At 40.1% G+C, this 19,094-nt stretch overlaps 1 protein-coding gene across 3 annotated transcripts in view; it reads right to left on the bottom strand.

Annotated features, from left to right (window-relative positions):
• ACSL4 (acyl-CoA synthetase long chain family member 4) overlaps nt 1-19,094 on the bottom strand; it is a 40,514-nt gene that overhangs the window by 15,186 nt on the left and 6,234 nt on the right. Inside the window, exons 2-6 of one of the 3 annotated variants that reach the window (XM_087972026.1) lie at nt 7,659-7,740; nt 5,128-5,367; nt 3,212-3,389; nt 1,690-1,799; nt 889-1,027 (exon numbers count right to left, since the gene is read on the bottom strand). In XM_087972026.1, coding sequence (XP_087828152.1) covers nt 889-1,027; nt 1,690-1,799; nt 3,212-3,389; nt 5,128-5,355 — 655 coding nt within the window. In that variant the 5' untranslated portion in view covers nt 5,356-5,367; nt 7,659-7,740. Of the gene's footprint in view, nt 1-888; nt 1,028-1,689; nt 1,800-3,211; nt 3,390-5,127; nt 5,636-7,658; nt 7,742-19,094 lie in introns of all 3 variants that reach the window. The other 2 variants (XM_026674626.2, XM_026674627.2) reach the window with 2 other exon arrangements.

Genomic DNA, 19,094 nt, shown 5'->3' with positions numbered 1-19,094 from the left:
AGGAGGGAAAAGGAGTGTAGGTAGTCCTCTACTTACAATAGTTCATTTAATGACTGTTTGAAGTAACAACGGCACTGAAAAAAGTGTCTTATGACTGTTTTTCAAACATATGACCACTGCAGCATCTCCATGGTCATGGGATCAAAATTCAGACACTTGGCAACTGACTCATATTTATGACGGTTTGCAGTGTCTTAGGATCCTGTGATCCCTTCTGTAGCCCTCTGACAAGCAAAGACAATGGGGAAACTAGATTCAATTATCAACCATGTTACTAACTTAACTGCAGTGGCAAAAAAAGGTTGTAAAATGGGGGCAGAACTCAATGGGCTCGATTATGGTCATTAAATCGAGGACTACCTGTATATTTCTTATGCAGAGTTAAAGATGAAATTATTGAAATGGTCTAGAACAGTGATCCCCAACCTTTTTTATGCCGCGGCCCGGTACCGGCATCAGCTGGGCGCTGCGGCCCGGTACCGGCATCAACTGGGCGCCGCCATCTTTTTGATGAAAAAGTGCTTCCGGTGACCTCACCGAAGCACTTTTTCATCAAAAAGATGGCGGCGCCAGCCTTCGGTGAGCTTTTCCGGGTAGAAATGGCTTTCTACCCGGAAAAGCTCACACGAAGCGCTGGCGCCGCACCTTTTTGATGAAAAAGTGCTTCCGGTGAGCTTTCTACCGGAAAAGCTCACCGGAAGCACTTTTTATCAAAAAAGATGGCGGCGCCAGCAACCAGCGGCCCGGTAAGACTTGTTCAGCGGACCGGTACCGGTCCGTGGACCGGTGGTTGGGGACCCCTGGTCTAGAATGCTGCTGGTAATATAGAAAAAAAACCACATAACACGATGATTGGAAAGGTCTACTACTCAAAGATGGTCTACTTACAGTTTTCTGGTTTGGCCCCAAGTTCTTCTACTGCTTGCATGTTATGAATCTCCAGCCCTTTAGGATACTCCGATTTATTGATAGTCTTATTGTCCACATAAATGATGTATTTAAGGCAGGGAATTTTTGACAGTACATTCTAGGGAACAAACATAGTTGAGAAATGACTGTGGGAAACCAAGCAGAAGTTTGCAATGCACGGCATATGTCTGCGTTTGCTTCTCACGGTTGTGAAAATTTGTTGTTGTAATAATGTTTTAAGAATATATTCTTCTACTTTTGACTGTTCATAAACCATCGAAATATGAGGAAATCTTATTTATACGGCTTATGGCATTTCCAAGGCAGAGAAGTTTCATGTAAACTAAAATGGCTGCTTTCAAAGTTTAGTACAGAAATTATAGCTGCTGGGCAAGTTATTTGTCTGCGATGATTAATTTCTGACAACTTTCAAGTAATTGTTAAGGTTATGACCACACACATTTTACAGTCTCATTGCAAATTACCACTGACTACAGTTTTATAGTATACTCAGAAATTCAGCCTAATAAACTTTAGAATGTTAATCTTCTTTAGTCAACAGAGTACCGCAATATACCATTATATCAAAATAATATAATGTATGATGTACTATACATAATACAAATATTATTAAAAAATAAAATAAAATGTAAGCTTTCCTTACAGATTAAATTATGTTAGGCCCCCATTATTCCCAGTATCTTTTAGTAACTCAGCTTTGATCTAATTTTATTTTGATCTAATATTTAATTTTACTATCATGCTTACAGAAAGATTTACCTTCAGTTTGCCTTCCAAAAGATCTAAGCTAGTGATTAGAAAGGATGCTTCACATTCATTTAATCCATAGGTTACTGCCTCTTCTCCAAGGGTTGCATATAGGGTAACAACTATTTAAAAAGCAAGAAGTTAGTAAGTAGATCAATAACTAATTCAGCTGAAGCAGTAAATATTCCATGTTAATTTTATGTTTTGTGTACAAGTAGACCTCAACATACAACAGTTCGTTTGTTTTACGTTACAACAGCACTGAAAAAAAAAGGCTTATGACCGTTTTTCACACTTATGACTGCTGCAGCATCCCCCATGGTCCTGTGATCAAAATTTGGATGGCTTGGCAGTTGGCATGTATTTATGATGGTTGCTGTGTCCTGTGATCATATGATCCCCTTTTGCGACCTTCTGACAAGTAAAGTCAATTGGGAAGCCAGTTTCACTTAACAACCATGTCACTAACTTAACAACTGCAGTGATTCAATTAACAACTTTGGCAAGAAAGATCACAAAATGGGGCAAAACTCCCTTAACAACTGTCTCACTTAGCAACATAAATTATGTCAAGGACTCCCTTTCTACCAACAATTTTATAAGATGAACAATGTGAGAAGCGCCGGTAGAAGGTACATGAAATGCTCAAATTTTTAAGAAGTATATAAATAGTCTGTTGTAGGTGTAAAAGTATGAAGACTTGACCCCCTAATAAATTATCTGGTCTTAAAACAGATCATTTTATTATTTCATGTTGTATGTATTTGAACCATATGTATAAATGTCACCATTAATTCAACACAGGCACCAGTTTTTTAAGCTATCTTTGTGCTCGGGTGGGATTCGAAAATCCCAGCAACCAGTTTGCTGCCCGGGGGGTTTGCTGGGTGGGAGTGGCCTACCGGAGCTTCCTGTTTATGGCTTCCGGTGGGCCTCCAGAGCCCAGGGGAGGCTGTTTTTGCCCTCCCAAGGGTCTGGAGGCTTCCCCTGGGCCTGTGGAAGGAGGGTGAAAACAGCCTCCCCCGGGCTCTGGAGGTCCACCGGAAGCCATAAATAGGCCTGTTTGGTACTTCCAAACGTCTGGTACTTCCGGGAGGACCATTTTTTTGCCCTCCCAAGGGTCCAGAGGCTTCCCCTGGACCTCTGGAACGGCGAAAACAGCCGCCCTCGGACTCTGGAGGCCCTCCGGAAGCTGCAAACAGGCCCATTACCAGATTTCTGGAAGGCCCGTTTTCCCCCTTCCCAGAGCCTCCGTGCAGACCCTGCACTTACCTCCATCGAAAATAGGCCGCGTGGAGGCTCCTGGGAGGGGAGGGGCTGGGAGGGGGGGCAGGGCCAGCCGGTCGGTTGAAATACCAGTTGTAACTTTAACATCCGGCTCACTTGAACCAGTCCGAACCGGTAGAATCTCACCCGTTTGTGCTGGTGACGATGTGACACTGAAGGCAAACGTCTTTCAGGAGTGGTGACACGCTGAAGAGAATCGTCACTATGGCCCTTATTTATGGAGGTGAAATGGAGCACGGATACTCACGAGGGAAGTTGTACCGGAAGCAAGACTGGGCGGCAATAAACCATTCGGCTCGAGTCTCGCAGAATACGGCCACGGTGCTCTTGGGCTGCAATCCAAGCGCCACTAACCCACTCCCAAAGTGCTTCGCCTTCTGGTTGGTCTCTTCATAGTTCAACCACCTATAGTTTCCTAGGATTAACTGGTCAAGATTAAACATTTGATCAGATAGCGTTAAAGCAAGAGGATCAAAACAAGAAAGACTTTAAAAAAAACAAAACGGTTCAGCCACTGCTGATATAAATCCATTTATACTGGATCAGTTTTGATTATTATTTTAGAAACGGTCCAAGCCGCTCTAAATTTTCCTCTTCTGTTCCACTCACTTGGTTCAATAAAAGGAACCCCCTCTGAAACACTTCAAACTCTTCTATCATGTAAGGGCCCATTTCCAATCTAGAGGACAACTACTCTTGAACGTGGGATTGCACCTGTATCAGCACAGCAAAGTAACAATGAAAGGGCCATCCAAAATCCATACTTTCATGATGGCCACAGTAGAACAAACAGAAGAGAGTTCAAAAGGAAATGGGACAACTAAGAAATAATACTAGTAGTCCTCAACTTATAACCTTTCATTTAGTGACTGTATGAAGTTACAGTGGCACTGAAAAAAGTGACTTGTGACTGTTTTTCATGCTTATGACTGTTGTAGCATCCCCCTGGCCACGTAATGAAAATTCAGACACTTGGCCATGAGTCAATATGAATCAATATTTATGATGGTTGCAGTGTCTCAGGGCAGGGGTCGCCAACTTTTTGACTTTGGGGGCCACCAAACTCATAATTTTAAATCCTACGGACCACTAATGAATTTTGACTGGCGGTAGCTTGCTGACATTGATGGGAAAGTCGGTCCCGTATTCCAGAGCTGCAATAGTCACAGGAGTGGCCCTTTGGTCATCCTGGAGCAGCTGCTCCTCCACCCTGGTGCACCAGCCTGTCATGGACTGGAGGAGCTGCTCTGGGATGCAGTAGTTCTGTGACTACTGCAGCACTGGAATATGGGACCGACTTTCCCACCGTCAGCAAGCCACCCCCAGGCAGATTTCCCTCCCCCGCCGTTGCTCTTACCTTCCAGTTCCAGCTCGCGTGGCTCTACTCAAGGTAAGGTTTGTGCTTGGCCGAAGGGTGGGGGCCAACGGGTGGGCGGACCATGTGGGTGGCGCAGCCTTATGTTCCCGCGCATCCTGGATTAATTGCTTTTGGGGGGGGGGGCTTTTCTCTGTGGACCACCAAAATTTTCTCGCTGACCACCCGTGGTCCCTGGTCCACCGGTTGCTGACCACTGTCCCAGGGTCATGTGATTTCCCCCCCTTTTTGCAACCTTCTGGCAAGCAGATTCAGTAGGAAAACCAGATTCACTTAACCACCGTGTTGCTAACTTAAAAACTGCAGTGATTTTTTTTTTAACAACTGTGGCAAGAAAGGTCATAAAATGGGGCCAAACGTAGCAACCATGTCACTTAGCAAAGAAATTATGGGCTCAATTGTGGTCGTACCTCTCTTTCAAAACTAATTCTAGCTTTTTTCCTCTTGTCCTGTTGAAAATCAAGACAATTATATCTTCACGCCTCCTGAAAATCTTTTGGGGAAGATGATGTACACCTGCTTAAAACTCCTTTACCTTTTTTGTGAACTTGCAACTAAAGTCTAATGAGGACGTAATGATAACATAACATGATATGGAAAGTTGATTAATATGATATGAATATAAATTTAAATTTAAGAGGGAAGACGATAGATATTGTGCACAAGAAATATGTATCAACTGACACACTGTACAGCTGAAAGGTTTTATTTGTTGTTTTGTGTTTGTTTATGTTTGTTTATGTTGTCAAAAAATAAAAAAACTTTTTACAAAAAAAAAAGTCATTTACCTTTTTAAATACTTTTCCATTTGGCTGCATTTCGTTCTCTTCGCTCAGGACCTCTCTTGTTCCAAGACAGTCTTTCTTCCCAAACTTGGTCACAGCAAGGTCAAACAACTTGTCCAGTGTGTCCACTCCAGGAAAGTCTATATTGGCTAATGATTCCATATGCGAAACAGACCGATAGGGACTTCCAGGGCTGTCGGAGATCGGCTTAGCTTTTAAGCGCTTCGCCATAGCTTTTTTCTTCTTAACATTTGTAAGAAAATACCAGGGTATGAATACAAGGGCACTGTACACATTTATCAAAAAATACAAGGGGAACCACACAAAGATCCACAGTCTTTGTTTAAGATTCATAGTGAACAGCTTTCTTTTTCTTTTAGATCTGCCACCTGTCCTTTTGGGGAATCCAAGTTTCTTAAGTTTTTTTTTTTTCTCAAGGAGGAAACAGCAGCAGCAGCAGCAGGCAAAAGCAGAAACGGAGACTTTAGGCGGCTGAAGTTTAGAAGAATCACTAAAGGGTTAGAAACGATCAGCAACAATCAGCAATAGCAGCAGCAAATTATTTGAAGATCATGGCTAATCAGAAAGCATTAGAAAAGCAGCAATAATTTGTTAGCTTCAGTCTTTGATTGGCTTCATTTCAACATGCAGCTGGGCCCCGGACACTCTGACATTTGTAAACAGCGTCATGGAATTTAAATCACTGCATCGGGAGGAAGCAGATCTGTTCAATGGATCTTTGCCCCACTCTAAATATTTAGGAGAATTAGGTAAACATTTTGCTCTTAAAATGTTATGCTTTTAATCCAATTTAGCAATATGACCATTACTTCATTATGGTCAAAAGTCCATGGATTTCCTCCCACCCCCAAAATGTGAAAAGGCTAACAACATTTAATAAATAACATTTAATAAGGCTGTTTATGATTCTGACAATCATTTCTCTTTGTTGTTTATTGAACTGTTTATTTGCAGGATTTTTGTTATTGTAAGGGAAATGATGTGTTGCAAACTTAAGAAATCTGTTAATTATTACATACATTCTTTAGAAAGTTAACTTCAGCAGATTTTTTTTAAATTGCACCTTCCAAGTAAATGTTCAAGCCAGCTCAAACTAAAAGATTAAAGTTAATAAAAAGGCCGGAAGAGAAAACCTTCAGCACAAAGACAAGGGTTGGATTAGGAGCACTGAAATAAATTTCAATATTTATAATTTCAATAAGATCTATTTTCAGCCCTCTGCCAATGATTAGTGTATTTCATGTTGCCAATATTCAGAAGAGGAAAGCCTCTGAAAAAAGGACATACTTTCTAGAACTTTTCCCAAAACTGGACGATCAAATGGACAGCGGGGAGAAAGGGAAATAAACTATTTGTCAACTATTGCTTCAATCTAATGCTCTCCAGAGGTTTTGGGCTGCAATTTTCATAATTCCCAAGGGCAAGGCAAAACATCTGGAGGGCATATATGACAGAGAGTCAGTTCCAGGGCAAAACTGTAATGAAGCTCAAGAAAGATGTTGTAGCCTTCAAGCACTGTCTTAAAGTCTAGGCAACCAATTCCATCTTAAAATACTTACAGGTTGCAGACTGGATTCTCCCCATCCCAATAATGGAATATGGCTCGTCTTAGACTTCTGCTGAGTATTGTGGTTGTTTACTTACTCTAACTGGTTATTTTTGGTACAACAGCAGATTTATATATTTACTTACAGTCCCCAAATCACTGCATTAACCATGAACACCTGTAAGCTTCCAAGGGGACTTGAGTGATTGGCCTTCATGAAAACAAAGGCATGAGATTTAAATCCCAGCTACTGGAACGAAATGTCATGATTCCTCATTCCGGTTAATATAGAGTAGTATTTGTCAGGTGAGAGATGGATCACATGCTGAGTTCCAGTTATGCTGATGAGTTCCAGTTATTGGTCATGCCTTTACACAAAAATCTAGTCAACTAAAGGTCAGCCCTAAATTGGCGCTAGATAAGAGTTAATGGAATTCAAGAGGGTTTAGATTTAGATGTTTGTGGGAACGTAAGGACTCCAGGATGATTCCTCTCTTGACTCTGGCCCCAGAATCTGCCTGCCGTTCTCCTACAGTAGCTCCTTAAATGCTATTTTGATAATTTTTTTCACTTTAACATTCCAGAAGGATTCCACACAAAGAACATACACAGAAAATGTTAATATTACAATCAGTGCTTGACATAACACATAACATAAAGTATTATCTAAGAATGAAGCGCTTAAGAGGTTCTGAAAAAGCAAAACATGGAAGAACACAGTGATTCACAGCATCAATTCCAAATCAGCTTCCCTTCCCACTCATTTGGATTGGTAAGAAGCAGTTCCCAGACACAGTCTCAAATCCTATTTTAAAACACCCAACTTTCTTCATTATTTCCCCAAATTAGAAAGCACAATACATTACATTTATATATTCTGCAAAGGCAAGACTGCTGAGTTATACAGGTAATTAATAGATGAATAAAGACAGGCTTCAATCAGACAAAAAACCGACACTCTACTTACATCGCTTCCAAGAGAACTCAGGTCTTCTAAACAAATTCAGTCCACAGCAAGGATGGGGAAACGAGCAGTATTTGTATCTAGGCTAAGAAAAAGTTTTATGTAAAAATTAGTAACTTAGTCTGACTGTTAGGAAGTTAGTAACTTTCTTGCTTTCCCATCCTGTTCTGGAGCATTCATGTTTATTTGGAAAATGTTGCGTCGAGGCAGTTTCAAAATTCAGAAGTGTTTCCTTCGAGTCATGGTGGTGATTCACGGATGGGAGTCCTTTTGCATCAGGTTAGCAGAGGATTTCAACTGTCTTTTTCTGAAATGTTTTTCCACTCCCCCAGGACTAGAAGACCTCCAATGTCCCTTCTAGTCCTGTGATTCTATAATATTCTACCCTAGTAATAACCAAAAGCCAGTAGTTTTGCCGGGTTTCTACCCAAGAATTCATTTTGAGCCATTTGCCCACGATTTTAGCAGACAGCAGACACGGTTTGTTAGGCTGTCATGGACTATTTCACACATGTATCAGATCAGCTATATAAATAACTTCGATCAATTATAAGAAAGCAACATACTAGAAACCAGAAATACACAAAGATATATAAATTATTTCTTACTAAAATCTGAAATAGGACCATATTAAGTGGCAAAACTAAAGATTTTACTTATATCTTTATCCAAGGTTTATTTGAGCTGAAAACAAACATGCCTTATGCCACCAGACTTGAAACACTAGAAAACCTTGAATTACGCCTTCTTCGGTCTGATCTAAGTATGGTATATAAAATCATACATTGCAATGTCCTACCTGTCAATGAATACTTCAGCTTCAACCATAACAATACAAGAGCACACAATAGATACAAACTCAAGGTTAACACACCAAACTTGATTGCAGGAAATACGACTTCAGCAATAGAGTGGTCAATGTCTGGAATACTCGACCTGACTCTGTGGTTTCTTCCTCAAACCCCAAAAACTTTAACCTTAGACTGTCTACTATTGACCTCACCCCTTTCCTAAGAGGTCTGTAGAGGGCGTGCATAAGCGCACCAACGTGCATACCGTCCCTGTCCTATTGTTTATTTTTCTTATATGTACCCATTTCATGTATTCATAACTACGTATATACTTATACCTATTATCTTGTAAGCGATTGACAAATCAAATAAATAAATAAAAATTTATTAATGTTAATTGAACAACTGAGAATTCTCACATACTTCTCATCAGAACTAACAACACTAATCACAGTCCTTAGATTAGAAATGGAAGCTTCTAACCTGTGTTCAATTTCAAATTTAACACTAAACACAGAAGGGCAGAGTAAAAGTACACAACCTTGCAATATGTTACAGTAAAGGACTACGGTTAATAAAGTAAATCAAATAAAAAACTAAATTCTGGTGAAAGCAATCCTGGCTATCTTAAAACAATGTCATTATGACATTTAACCTGACCACACCATAAAAGAACAATAAAGTTATTCGTCTTCTTGAGTTTGTCAAACACAGAGAGAGACACAAAGCTATAAGAGATTCAGCTTCAGGAAGAAATTCAGGACTACCTTAATACTAAAATGGTACAAGAGGTTCATTAGAGGCCCAATCTCTCTCTCTCTCTCTGTGTGTATGTGTGTGTGTGTTTCTTGAATATGTGCATGAAAATTATATAAGGTATGAATGAGAGAAGGGGAATATGAAGGAAAAAGACATAAAATGGTTGTATGTATGTGATTTCCCAAAGTAAATTTAGCAATGAATTTTAGCCTTAGCAAGTTTAATTAGATCAGTCTGTGTCAGCGGTGTCGAACTCACGACCCGCAGGCCAGAGTGCCATGTGGTGGCTCCGGCCCCGCCCAGTTTAGTGAACGGGGGAAAAAGTCCCAGTAGGTCACGTGACGCTGCTGTGACGCCGCGAGTTTAGCACCCCTGGTCTACGTAGTCTGATTCAATAAAGCAGGCGGAACCATGGATATGAATGCAGTATTACACAAACACAGCCAATATGATGGGAAAGCCAGAAAAAAAATTAGGAGAAAATATACTACCGGTACACATTTGGCAGCTCTCCACTTGTAAATACCGTAATGGAATAATTACAGTCACTGACTCCTGACAAGTTCATTTCAGGATCCCACTGCATTTTTTCCATCTGAGTCAGCACTTTTTACTGCCTTAAGCATGTAATATTCAGAATGTAAGCTGTCTAGACTAGAGTTTATTCACTTTTCAAAAACCCAACAATAATATTTCTGTGTTTTATTTAACTGTGTGGTTACCCAACTAATTCCATTTCTTACCGTGTATTAAAACCGCACGAACATGTTTGATGTAAAAGCGGTACAGGTGGTTCTCGACTTATGAGTAGTTGCTTAGCAACTGTTTGAAGTCCTCATGAGGGCTCCTTGGTGCTCTCTGAGCGTGCTTGTCTTCTTGCAGATGTTTCATTACCCAAACTAGGTAACATCATCAGTGCACTGGTGACATTACCTAGTTTCAATAAAGGAGAATATTTGTAGCTCAGGGTTGAAATGAGGGCTCCTTGGTGCTCTCTGAGCTTGGTTATTCTCTTGCAGACGTTTCATTACCCAAACTAGCTAACATCATCAGTGTTAGGGTAATGAAACATCTGCAAGAAAACAAGCACGCTCAGAGAGCACCAAGGAGCCCTCATTTCAACCCCAAGCTACAAATATTCTCCTTTATCGGTTCTGATGGATCTCCCTGGAATGACCCAGAATCCGTTTTAATAGCCTCCCCCCCCCCACGGTCAATGAATGCACTTTGGACGCTCGACAACCAGACCACATTTATGGCTGTTTGCAATGTCCTGCGATTGTATAATTGAATTTTTTATGATCGCTTTGTTAAAAACTGGCATTTATTTTTGGTGTTTTGGGGGGAAATGGTCCATAGCAAACCCCCTGTTCACTTAAGCCGTGAACAACTACAGTAAAAAAAAAGGTGGTAAGATCGAGTCAGCCTTGTGGGTGTCCTGATTTACAACCATCGTGAGTTACAACCATGATGCTCAAGCTCCATGGCAGTCATAAGTTGAAGACTACCTGTAATAACTTGGGGATGATGTTTTATATTTCCAGTAGCTAAATATATTTATAAGAATTGGCTAAAAATGTAATGACCTGGAAGGCATAGCACATATAGCCAAACAGTATTTTAAAAACAATAACTACAGTAAAAGCAGAATATTTTAGTGACCCAGGCACATTGCCGCAAAGACATTTGGGCATTCATGCCAAACTGCAAACGAGTATGAAGTAAAACAGCTATTCATGCAGGGGGGAAATTCTTAAAATGTGGGGTAAGTCCGTGTGTTTAAGAAGCTACGAAAGCAACAAAAGAGACATGCTTCTTTACATAAGAATTTCAGAAAAGTTCTGTGGGGAATTACGTATGTTTTGGGGAAAATAATTTAGAGTTGACCTACAAAGCCAAGGTAATTTTTGCACGACTTAAGTATTACTGGAAAACATGGAGGAAAATGTTTAACTGTCTGCAGAATACATAAATAACATTTTGCTATTATACTATCATTTTCTTGAATTATTTTAGAACAAGTTGACATATGTTTTGGAAATAAAACGCCTAGCCAACTCCTAGCCTGCACCTTTCCTGGCTTCAAAAGTATGAAGAGGAAAAAACCCGAGAAATTTCATAGTGGATTGCTAATAAAGGCCAAATTTGCCTGTTTCTTGGCTGTCTATTTGGTGGAAAGTTGAGACATTTATATATTCAGCCAGTTTTCCTATATGCAATTTTCCTCATGTCAATTTTGTTTCTACTCTGGCTTTTCCTACTTTCAGGCTGAAATTGCGTTGTTCAAAATACATTTTATGGCCCAAAAGCTAAAAATACTACTATGAACAAAATGAAAATAACCCATCAGACTGCCATTTTTTAAAAAAAGATTTTCCCTGTATTACTAAAATTAATGTATGTAGATGTCTTTAGAACAGCCCACTGCTGTTCCTAGCAATTTTAGATATATGTTCACTGGCAATATGCTTATGATATGCTTTCATCTGCATGCTCATGTCTTAGCAATGTCCTATCGTAACCTTTTGAACTGAGGAAATGAGTAAGCAAACTACTCAGAGGGAAACGCGGCAATGCTGTACACAGTTGAATAATCAAATGACGTGAGATGGTGCAAAATAAAATTTCTGAGAGTGGAGCTGAGTTCTCTATTCCATCCAGAGATATCCGCTTTCACCTCTCACGTCAGAGGGTCCACAATATTGGGGGGTTTGCTGTTGCTCATTAACGGTACACAACCGCATCTGGCTGGAAACTTAGGGAAACTGACTTGGATGAATCGAGAAAGATTGCACCACCATTTCTCAATTCACTCTTTGCATTTACACACACACACACCCCGTGCGCGTAGTACATAATTGCACATTTCAGTGAAAAATGGGAACATACAAACTGCCAAACCAGTTATGCGACCTTAAAATAATCAAACCATTTTTTTTTCCTGAAGCTGTTTTCCACATCAGGTGAGATGGCACCACGTTCTAAAAGGGGCGTTTCAAAACCTGCTTCTTGGAGGGGAAAGGAGTCAGCAGTTTCACAGAACCCCCATTTGAACAAGCCTCTTCTGGTCTTTGGATGAGACACTAAAAGCGCCTGCATGTTAAGATTCGCTTGAATTTTGGCATGTAACTCCGCCCTAGGTAGTCCAAAGATCATAAATTAGCAATAGGTCTGTTCTTAATAGTCTTACAACTGCAATTGAATGTAATCAACCCAAAATCAACAATTAAAAACAGAAATGTAGCATGAATGAGTAAAAGAGCCTGGCATAAAAGGAAAAAAAAAAAAACTGAACATAAGAGGAGAAAAATATACAACTTATCCTGCCTTTCTTCAAGCGCACAGATGTTCACACAACAAAGGATCACACACAGGGATAACTTGAAGGAGAGCAACACTAATTCAGAGAGTGGTACAATTCTCAAATATGATGGGGATGGAACAAGATCTAAATGAGGAAGTCCCATTATCAATTTCCAACTTTTCTTTCCCAATCTAGGAGCCCAAAGATGTTTGAGGGCAGAACACCATGTAAGTCCAATGTACAGCCAATGATAAAAAAAACACGGGAATAGTTTTTATTAAAATTATTCGAGGTGAGGAGAGAGAAAAGATGGCAAGTAGGACTTCCTGGAGTCACCATTTTAAAAAAAAATGTGTCAAACTTGCGCAGGCAAAGAAATCGTACCAGAAAACCAGCCTTGATGATGGTTCCTCTTTTGGTTGCACAAAACTTTGATAAACTTTGTGGCATGAAAATTAAAATCATTCACGTTTTGGGGATTTGGGAATTGCTGGCCAAGATTTTGTGTGATGTAGACAATTCTCTGAGAAAGGCAAATCACCCACAGTGCAAACTTGAATGCCCCAACATTGTGAGAACCAGCCCATACATTGGCACATTGGCAAAATTGTCCTCAACAAATTAAGGAGAAGAGATGCACATGACATAGCGGAAAAAGGCTCTGCTCTGACCCAAGAAGAAATTTCACAACCCATTTTTGGGGCCAGCCAACCCAGAATATTTCTGTTGTTGCTGGACTTGGAGAAGACAAAACCCAGAGAGGGCAAGTACAATGCTTCTTCTCCACAAAGCAGCTCTCAGCCCCCACATTCTGCACATTCTTTTTTCTCAGCGCTAAGTTATATTAGGTACTAGTTATAGTACTGCTCTACACTGCATTGATGAGGCCACACTTGTGCATCCAAGATTAAAAAAAAAAAGATGCTGAGACTCTAGAACAGGGAAGAACAAGAGAGATGATAAAAGGTCTGGAGGCTAAATCGTATGATGAACGTTTAAGGCAGGGGTGTCCAACCTTGGCAACTTTAAGACTTGTGGACTTCAACTCCCAGAATTCCTCAGCCAGCTTTGCTGGCTGAGGAATTCTGGGAGTTGAAGTCCACAAGTCTTAAAGTTGCCAAGGTTGGACACCCCTGGTTTAAGGGAACTAGGTATGTTTAGCTTAACAAAGAAAAGGCATGGGAGTGACACGTTGGGCCATCTTCCAATATCTGAAGGGCTGATGCAGGGAAGAAGGGGTCAAATTACTCTCCATAGCACCTGAGGACAGCAACACATGAAGCAACAGGCGGAAACTCATCAAAGGGAAAGCCAACCTGGAACTAAGGGGAAATTTCCTGACAGTGAGAAGATTTAATCAATGGGACAGCTTACCTTTGGAGTTGAGGGTAGAGGATTTCAGGAAAAGAGTGGACAACCACTTGTCCGGGATGATATAAGGTCTCCTGCCTTGGGCAGGGGGTTGGACTGGAAGACCTTCAAGGTCCCTTCTAGCCCTGTGATTCTATGATTCTAGGTTAGGCAGGCATTTCCCATGGCCCGCCCACCTGCCCCTTGTGCCTTCTCTCTTACAGCCACCTTTGACTCCTTCACCCCTTCTTCCTTCCAACAAGCCATTTCTGCTGAACCTTGGAACAAGACAGCCCCCTCAGTACATGGGATGATTCACACATGGTATATTTTGCAAGGATGAAGCAAAGGTCCACTCCCACTGTTCACAATCATACTGCAACCCACAAAAGTGTATTTGTTTTAAGATCTAAGTTTCTAGCTCCTTGTGTCAACATAATGCAGTTCAACAATACCTATTAGGGTGAAAGAAGAAAAGGTTTTGTACTGGTATTTAAAACACACACACACAATGTCAGCCTTCAAGATTTTCTTCTTTTGCTTTGCATCTTTCGGCTGTCATAAGTAACGGGAGGAGGAGGGGGGACATGGTTATGGGAAGTGAGCTGGAGGTGTTACAAAACAGAACTGTATAAGTTGGTGGGGGGAAGGTTCTTGCTTAGGCTTCTATCCTATGCTATGCGCAGCCGCAACTCTTTATCAAAATATGCCAAGGTCAACGGACAGAGGCCTCATCACCACCTGGAGATGCCCACATGATGATATTCACAACTTTTAATTGGAAGAACCATTTGAACTATTGGGGGTGGGAACGTTGCCATCACTTTGTATATGTGATTTACGCGCCCATTTTCTCAGATTCACAATTCTTTTGTTGCTACCACTTAACTTCCAGTAAAGGATATCTTTTCTCTAATTAATGGAGTCTAAGTATTTCTTTCCTGGATTTTGAATGGAGCACCATCTGACACACACAAATTAAAACTGCAATCATATATAGTTTTCCCACCCAGGGAGCTTTCCTTCCAAATAAATATACAAAGGCAAACTGTACTGTTAACCTATTGAGGAAATCAACATTAATACAAAGGAAATGCTTTTAAAGAACAAATTGAAATTCAGATTAAAAACTACCAATGTCAGTGATTCTGGATAAAATTCTGTATGCAAAATCGATAATAGATGTTGCTATAAGAATGATACAACATTTGAAAGGAAATCAATATTTAGAAAGACTAGTTAGGCAACATATACCAGATAGTGTTATTCTGTTATGTTCCAGGAGCCAATTGCTCCTAAACAGAATTTCCCAAGCATTTTATATTGTGAGGATGGGTAAACTTTGGGGCGATTTAGGTTAATGACAATCAGGAGCCTTAAGTGTCAGTCTTGATAGACAAAGGCTAGCCAAAATCACTCTTTTTATCCCTATCTGGAGGCTGAAAAGAAGTGAGGAGAAGTCCGTCCTTTTCAGAAATAAGAGGAGCAAGTAAAGGGTTCGGGATAATAATAAAGTTGCTGTTTAATTGTTCTGCTAAAATTGTATTTTTGTAAGAGAAATACATTTGTGTGTTTGTGTGCATGAATGGATGGATGGACGGACGGACAGACAATCTGGGCTTTTAAGTAATTCAGAACGATCTTGAGACTAGATGGTGAACACTGGCTCATGTACGTATCATTCATGTTTAAATGAAGCACAAACATGATCCTTGGTTTTTAATTTTGAGATGCTTTGGGAAGTAATTGCTCAAAGAACAGGATAACCCCAAGTCTCAATGGGTGAATCAGAATGGACTTTGACCAACCTTCTCCTGTGCCTGGGTTTTCTATTCTGTATGCCCTGAAGACAAATTACCTGTGAATCATTACAATCCTAAGAACAAAACATAAATCTCATGCTTCCCTCCTCATAGCCACTCCTCTTTCCTTCACTTCCAATTTAATGGTGAATTGCATCTTGCTGTTTGGGTGCAGTTGCAGACTAGGGCTTCTAAAAGGTACAGTCTGCTTATAAATCAGGTTAAATTGAAACAAATTCCTCGCTCTTCATGTAGCAGGGGAATCTGGGAGCTTGTTCTGGGAGTTAAAGAAAAGACATGGGGACTTTAATCCTGGAAATGTCACTAAGTACTAAACAGTCCTCAATTTACAACAGTTCATTTAATCCAAAGTTGCAGCAGCACTAGAAATAAGTGACTCATGAGACCATTCTTCACACTTACCACTTTTGTAGCATCCTCATTATCATGTGATCAAAATTCAGACGCTCGGCAACTGGTTCATACTTATGACCATTGCTTTGTCCCAAGGTCATTTTGATCCCCTTTTGCGACCTTCTCACCAGCAAAATCAACGGGGAAACCAGATTCACTTAACAATCTTGTTGTTACTAACTTGACAACTGTAGTGATTCACTTAAGAACTGCGGCAAGAAAGATCGTAAAATGGGGCAAAACTTACTTAACAAATGTCTCAGCTAACAGAAATTTTGGGCTCAATTGTGGTCATAAGTCAAGGACTACTGTATTGTTAAAAGCATACTTTAACTAAAGGAAGGATGCTTTATTTCCCCTTTCAGTCTACCTTAAAAGGCCGGGGGGGCAGAGTCAAGGTAACATGAACATCACCTCTCCCAAACAATCAGAATTCTCATCTGGTTTAAACCTGTGACAAGGGATCTTTATCCAATGTGTATCAAGGGCAACTTGTTTGTTTAAAGTACTGCTTTACCCCAGGGCCACCTGTTCACAAACACGACATACATGTTGTGTTTGCTATGACTAACTTTTAATTGCTATGCTAATAATCTGTTAGATACTTTTTCCTCCAGTTCTGATTGGTTCCCTAGGTATGTCTAAAACCACCTTAGAGTAGACCTAAAGGTGTTTCTGCCAGCCTGATCTTCTCGGGAAGATTGCACAACCATTGCATGCCCTTGGGTTTAATTCCTAGCTTCTCCTGATAAATTCTGGCAACCTTCTCACATGACGCATTTTTAATAAAACAGCATATTATTTTTCTGAGGTTCCCAGAAACTGATTTATGTTCATTTCGGTTTACATTATAACATTGTTTTGTTATAGCAATAAAAAAATCAAAGAAATCAAGTTGCCATCCTTTCTTTCAAAAATGAATATATCTATCAGAAGTGAATTAGCATTCTATGTTTTTTTTTTATTGTATCAATTGCCTCCCAAGTTTCCTTCTGCTCTCTTTGGCTACTTTGAAGGTATAAAATGTTTGTCCCGTTTAGGACGTTACAATAAAGAATCCATTTGGAGTTTTTTTTTAAAACACTTTCAAAGTGAAATTGTCATATCAACCTTTGAACACTGTAGAAAGCAGTCTTTCCTCTTTGTTACCAAGAAACTGTAGAAATATTTTACAATTGGGATAAATGCTCATAACAGAACTAAAAATAAAATTGTCACTGCCATTTTAAAAGATGGGCGTATGCGGTTTTTTACTATCATAATTTAATGCTGTAATATGATGGAACTGATGCAAGGACCAAGAACCCTCAGATGTTTTTTCTGAATATTTCTGAAAAGTTTGTCAATTATAATTCTATAGTTCTTTACAAAATGTAATAAAACAGCCACTAGATAAAAACCAATTGATCAGAAAAAAATAATTGTATACTAATACACAATGAAAACATCCCTATATTTGAAAATACACATCGTCATGGAGGGAAAGAAACCCTTTAAAAAAGATGAATTCATTCATCGCTATAATTATAAACCTAAGACATCTCCTTAACAGCCGGCAATGAAGTAGTTTATTTCAGAAACTTCATAAGCTTGTAGCATCATGGGCCAAACCTGTGGGAAAGGTTGCTCTCTCTCTCTGCAGGGTGATTGGTGGAGCCAGGCTGCCAAAACAAGTGTGACAATGCAACAATGCATCAGTGTGTCACCACTGAAGGAGGCAAAGGTAGAATTACATCAACAGAGCAACACACACACACACACACACACAAAGCACTAACATGGCATTTAAAAGGGGAAGATCTTCCTTATAACTGTTCTCTTAAGATTTAACTACGCAGTTTCCTGCAATAGTTTTTCGGTTGGCAGAACCACGGTTTGGAATTTTGCCTCATTATAATTCATTATAACCTAAATACAGATTGTATCTGCGCTCTGTAAGTCATTAACACAATTAGCTCAAATTGGTTTAATAACTCTATTTACAAACCTGCTAAAATCTTATTCCTAAGTGACGCTTGGATGTGGGAACTGCACAGAAAGTCTGTTCCCAGTCTGGTTCTGTATTTTCCCTGAACAAACTGGTATAAACACAACTGATCTTAGTAGCTTTGAGTATAGGTAGTCCTCGACTTACAACAGTTTATTTAGTGGCCGTTCAAAGTTACAACAGCACTGAAAAGTGACTTGTGACAGTTTTTCACCCGACCATGGTCACATGATCAAAATTCAGCAACTTGTCAACTGTTTCATATTGATGACAGCTGCAATGTCCTAGGGTCATGTGATCTCTTTTTTGTGACCTTCTGACAAGAAAAGGAAGCCAGATTCACTTAACAACCAGGTTATCTAGTCAAACCCCCACCCAAGCAGGAGACCCTGCATTATTTCTGACAGGTGGCTGTCCAATCTCTTCTTGAAAGCTTCCAGTGATGAAGCTCCCACAATTTCCAAAAGCAAGCTGTTCCATTGGTTGACTGTTCCTCATTGTCAGAAAAATTCTCCTAATTTCCAGGTTGAATCTCTCCAGTTTCCATCCATTATTCCTTGTCTGGCCTTCAGGTACCTTGGAAAATAGCTTGACCCCTTCCTCCTCTCTGTGGCAGCCCCTCAAATATTGGAAGGCTGCTCTCCTGTCTCCCCTGGTCCTTCTTTTGACTAGACTAGCCAGGCCCAGTTCCTTCATACATTTTAGCCTCTAATCATCTTTGTTGCACTTAACGCAATGATTCACTTAACAACTGTGCAAGAAAAGTCTTTAAATGGCACAAAACTCACTTAACAAATGTTTCACTTAGCAACATAAATTTTGGGATCAATTGTGGTCAGAACTCAAGGACTACCTGTATCTCAGATCAGCTTCAGCTGATTAGCCAAGAACTGCATTCTTGGGCCTTTCATGACTCAGGGCCTAACGCAGAGCTCTCCCGACATTTCCAGCTTTGAGAATTGGGGTCTATTGCGTGCCACGGCCTCACTGAACTTTTGATATGATGTGCTGTAACACAACTGTGGCAATGGA

The sequence above is a fragment of the Notechis scutatus genome, chromosome 10 (assembly GCF_049901735.1).
Source record: "Notechis scutatus isolate UNSWTSFEM ecotype Mainland chromosome 10, rNotScu1.2, whole genome shotgun sequence".
Classification (NCBI taxonomy): domain Eukaryota; kingdom Metazoa; phylum Chordata; class Lepidosauria; order Squamata; family Elapidae; genus Notechis; species Notechis scutatus.
The sequence above is the reverse complement of the archived record's forward strand: the minus strand, read 5'-3'. Positions and strand labels throughout refer to the sequence as shown.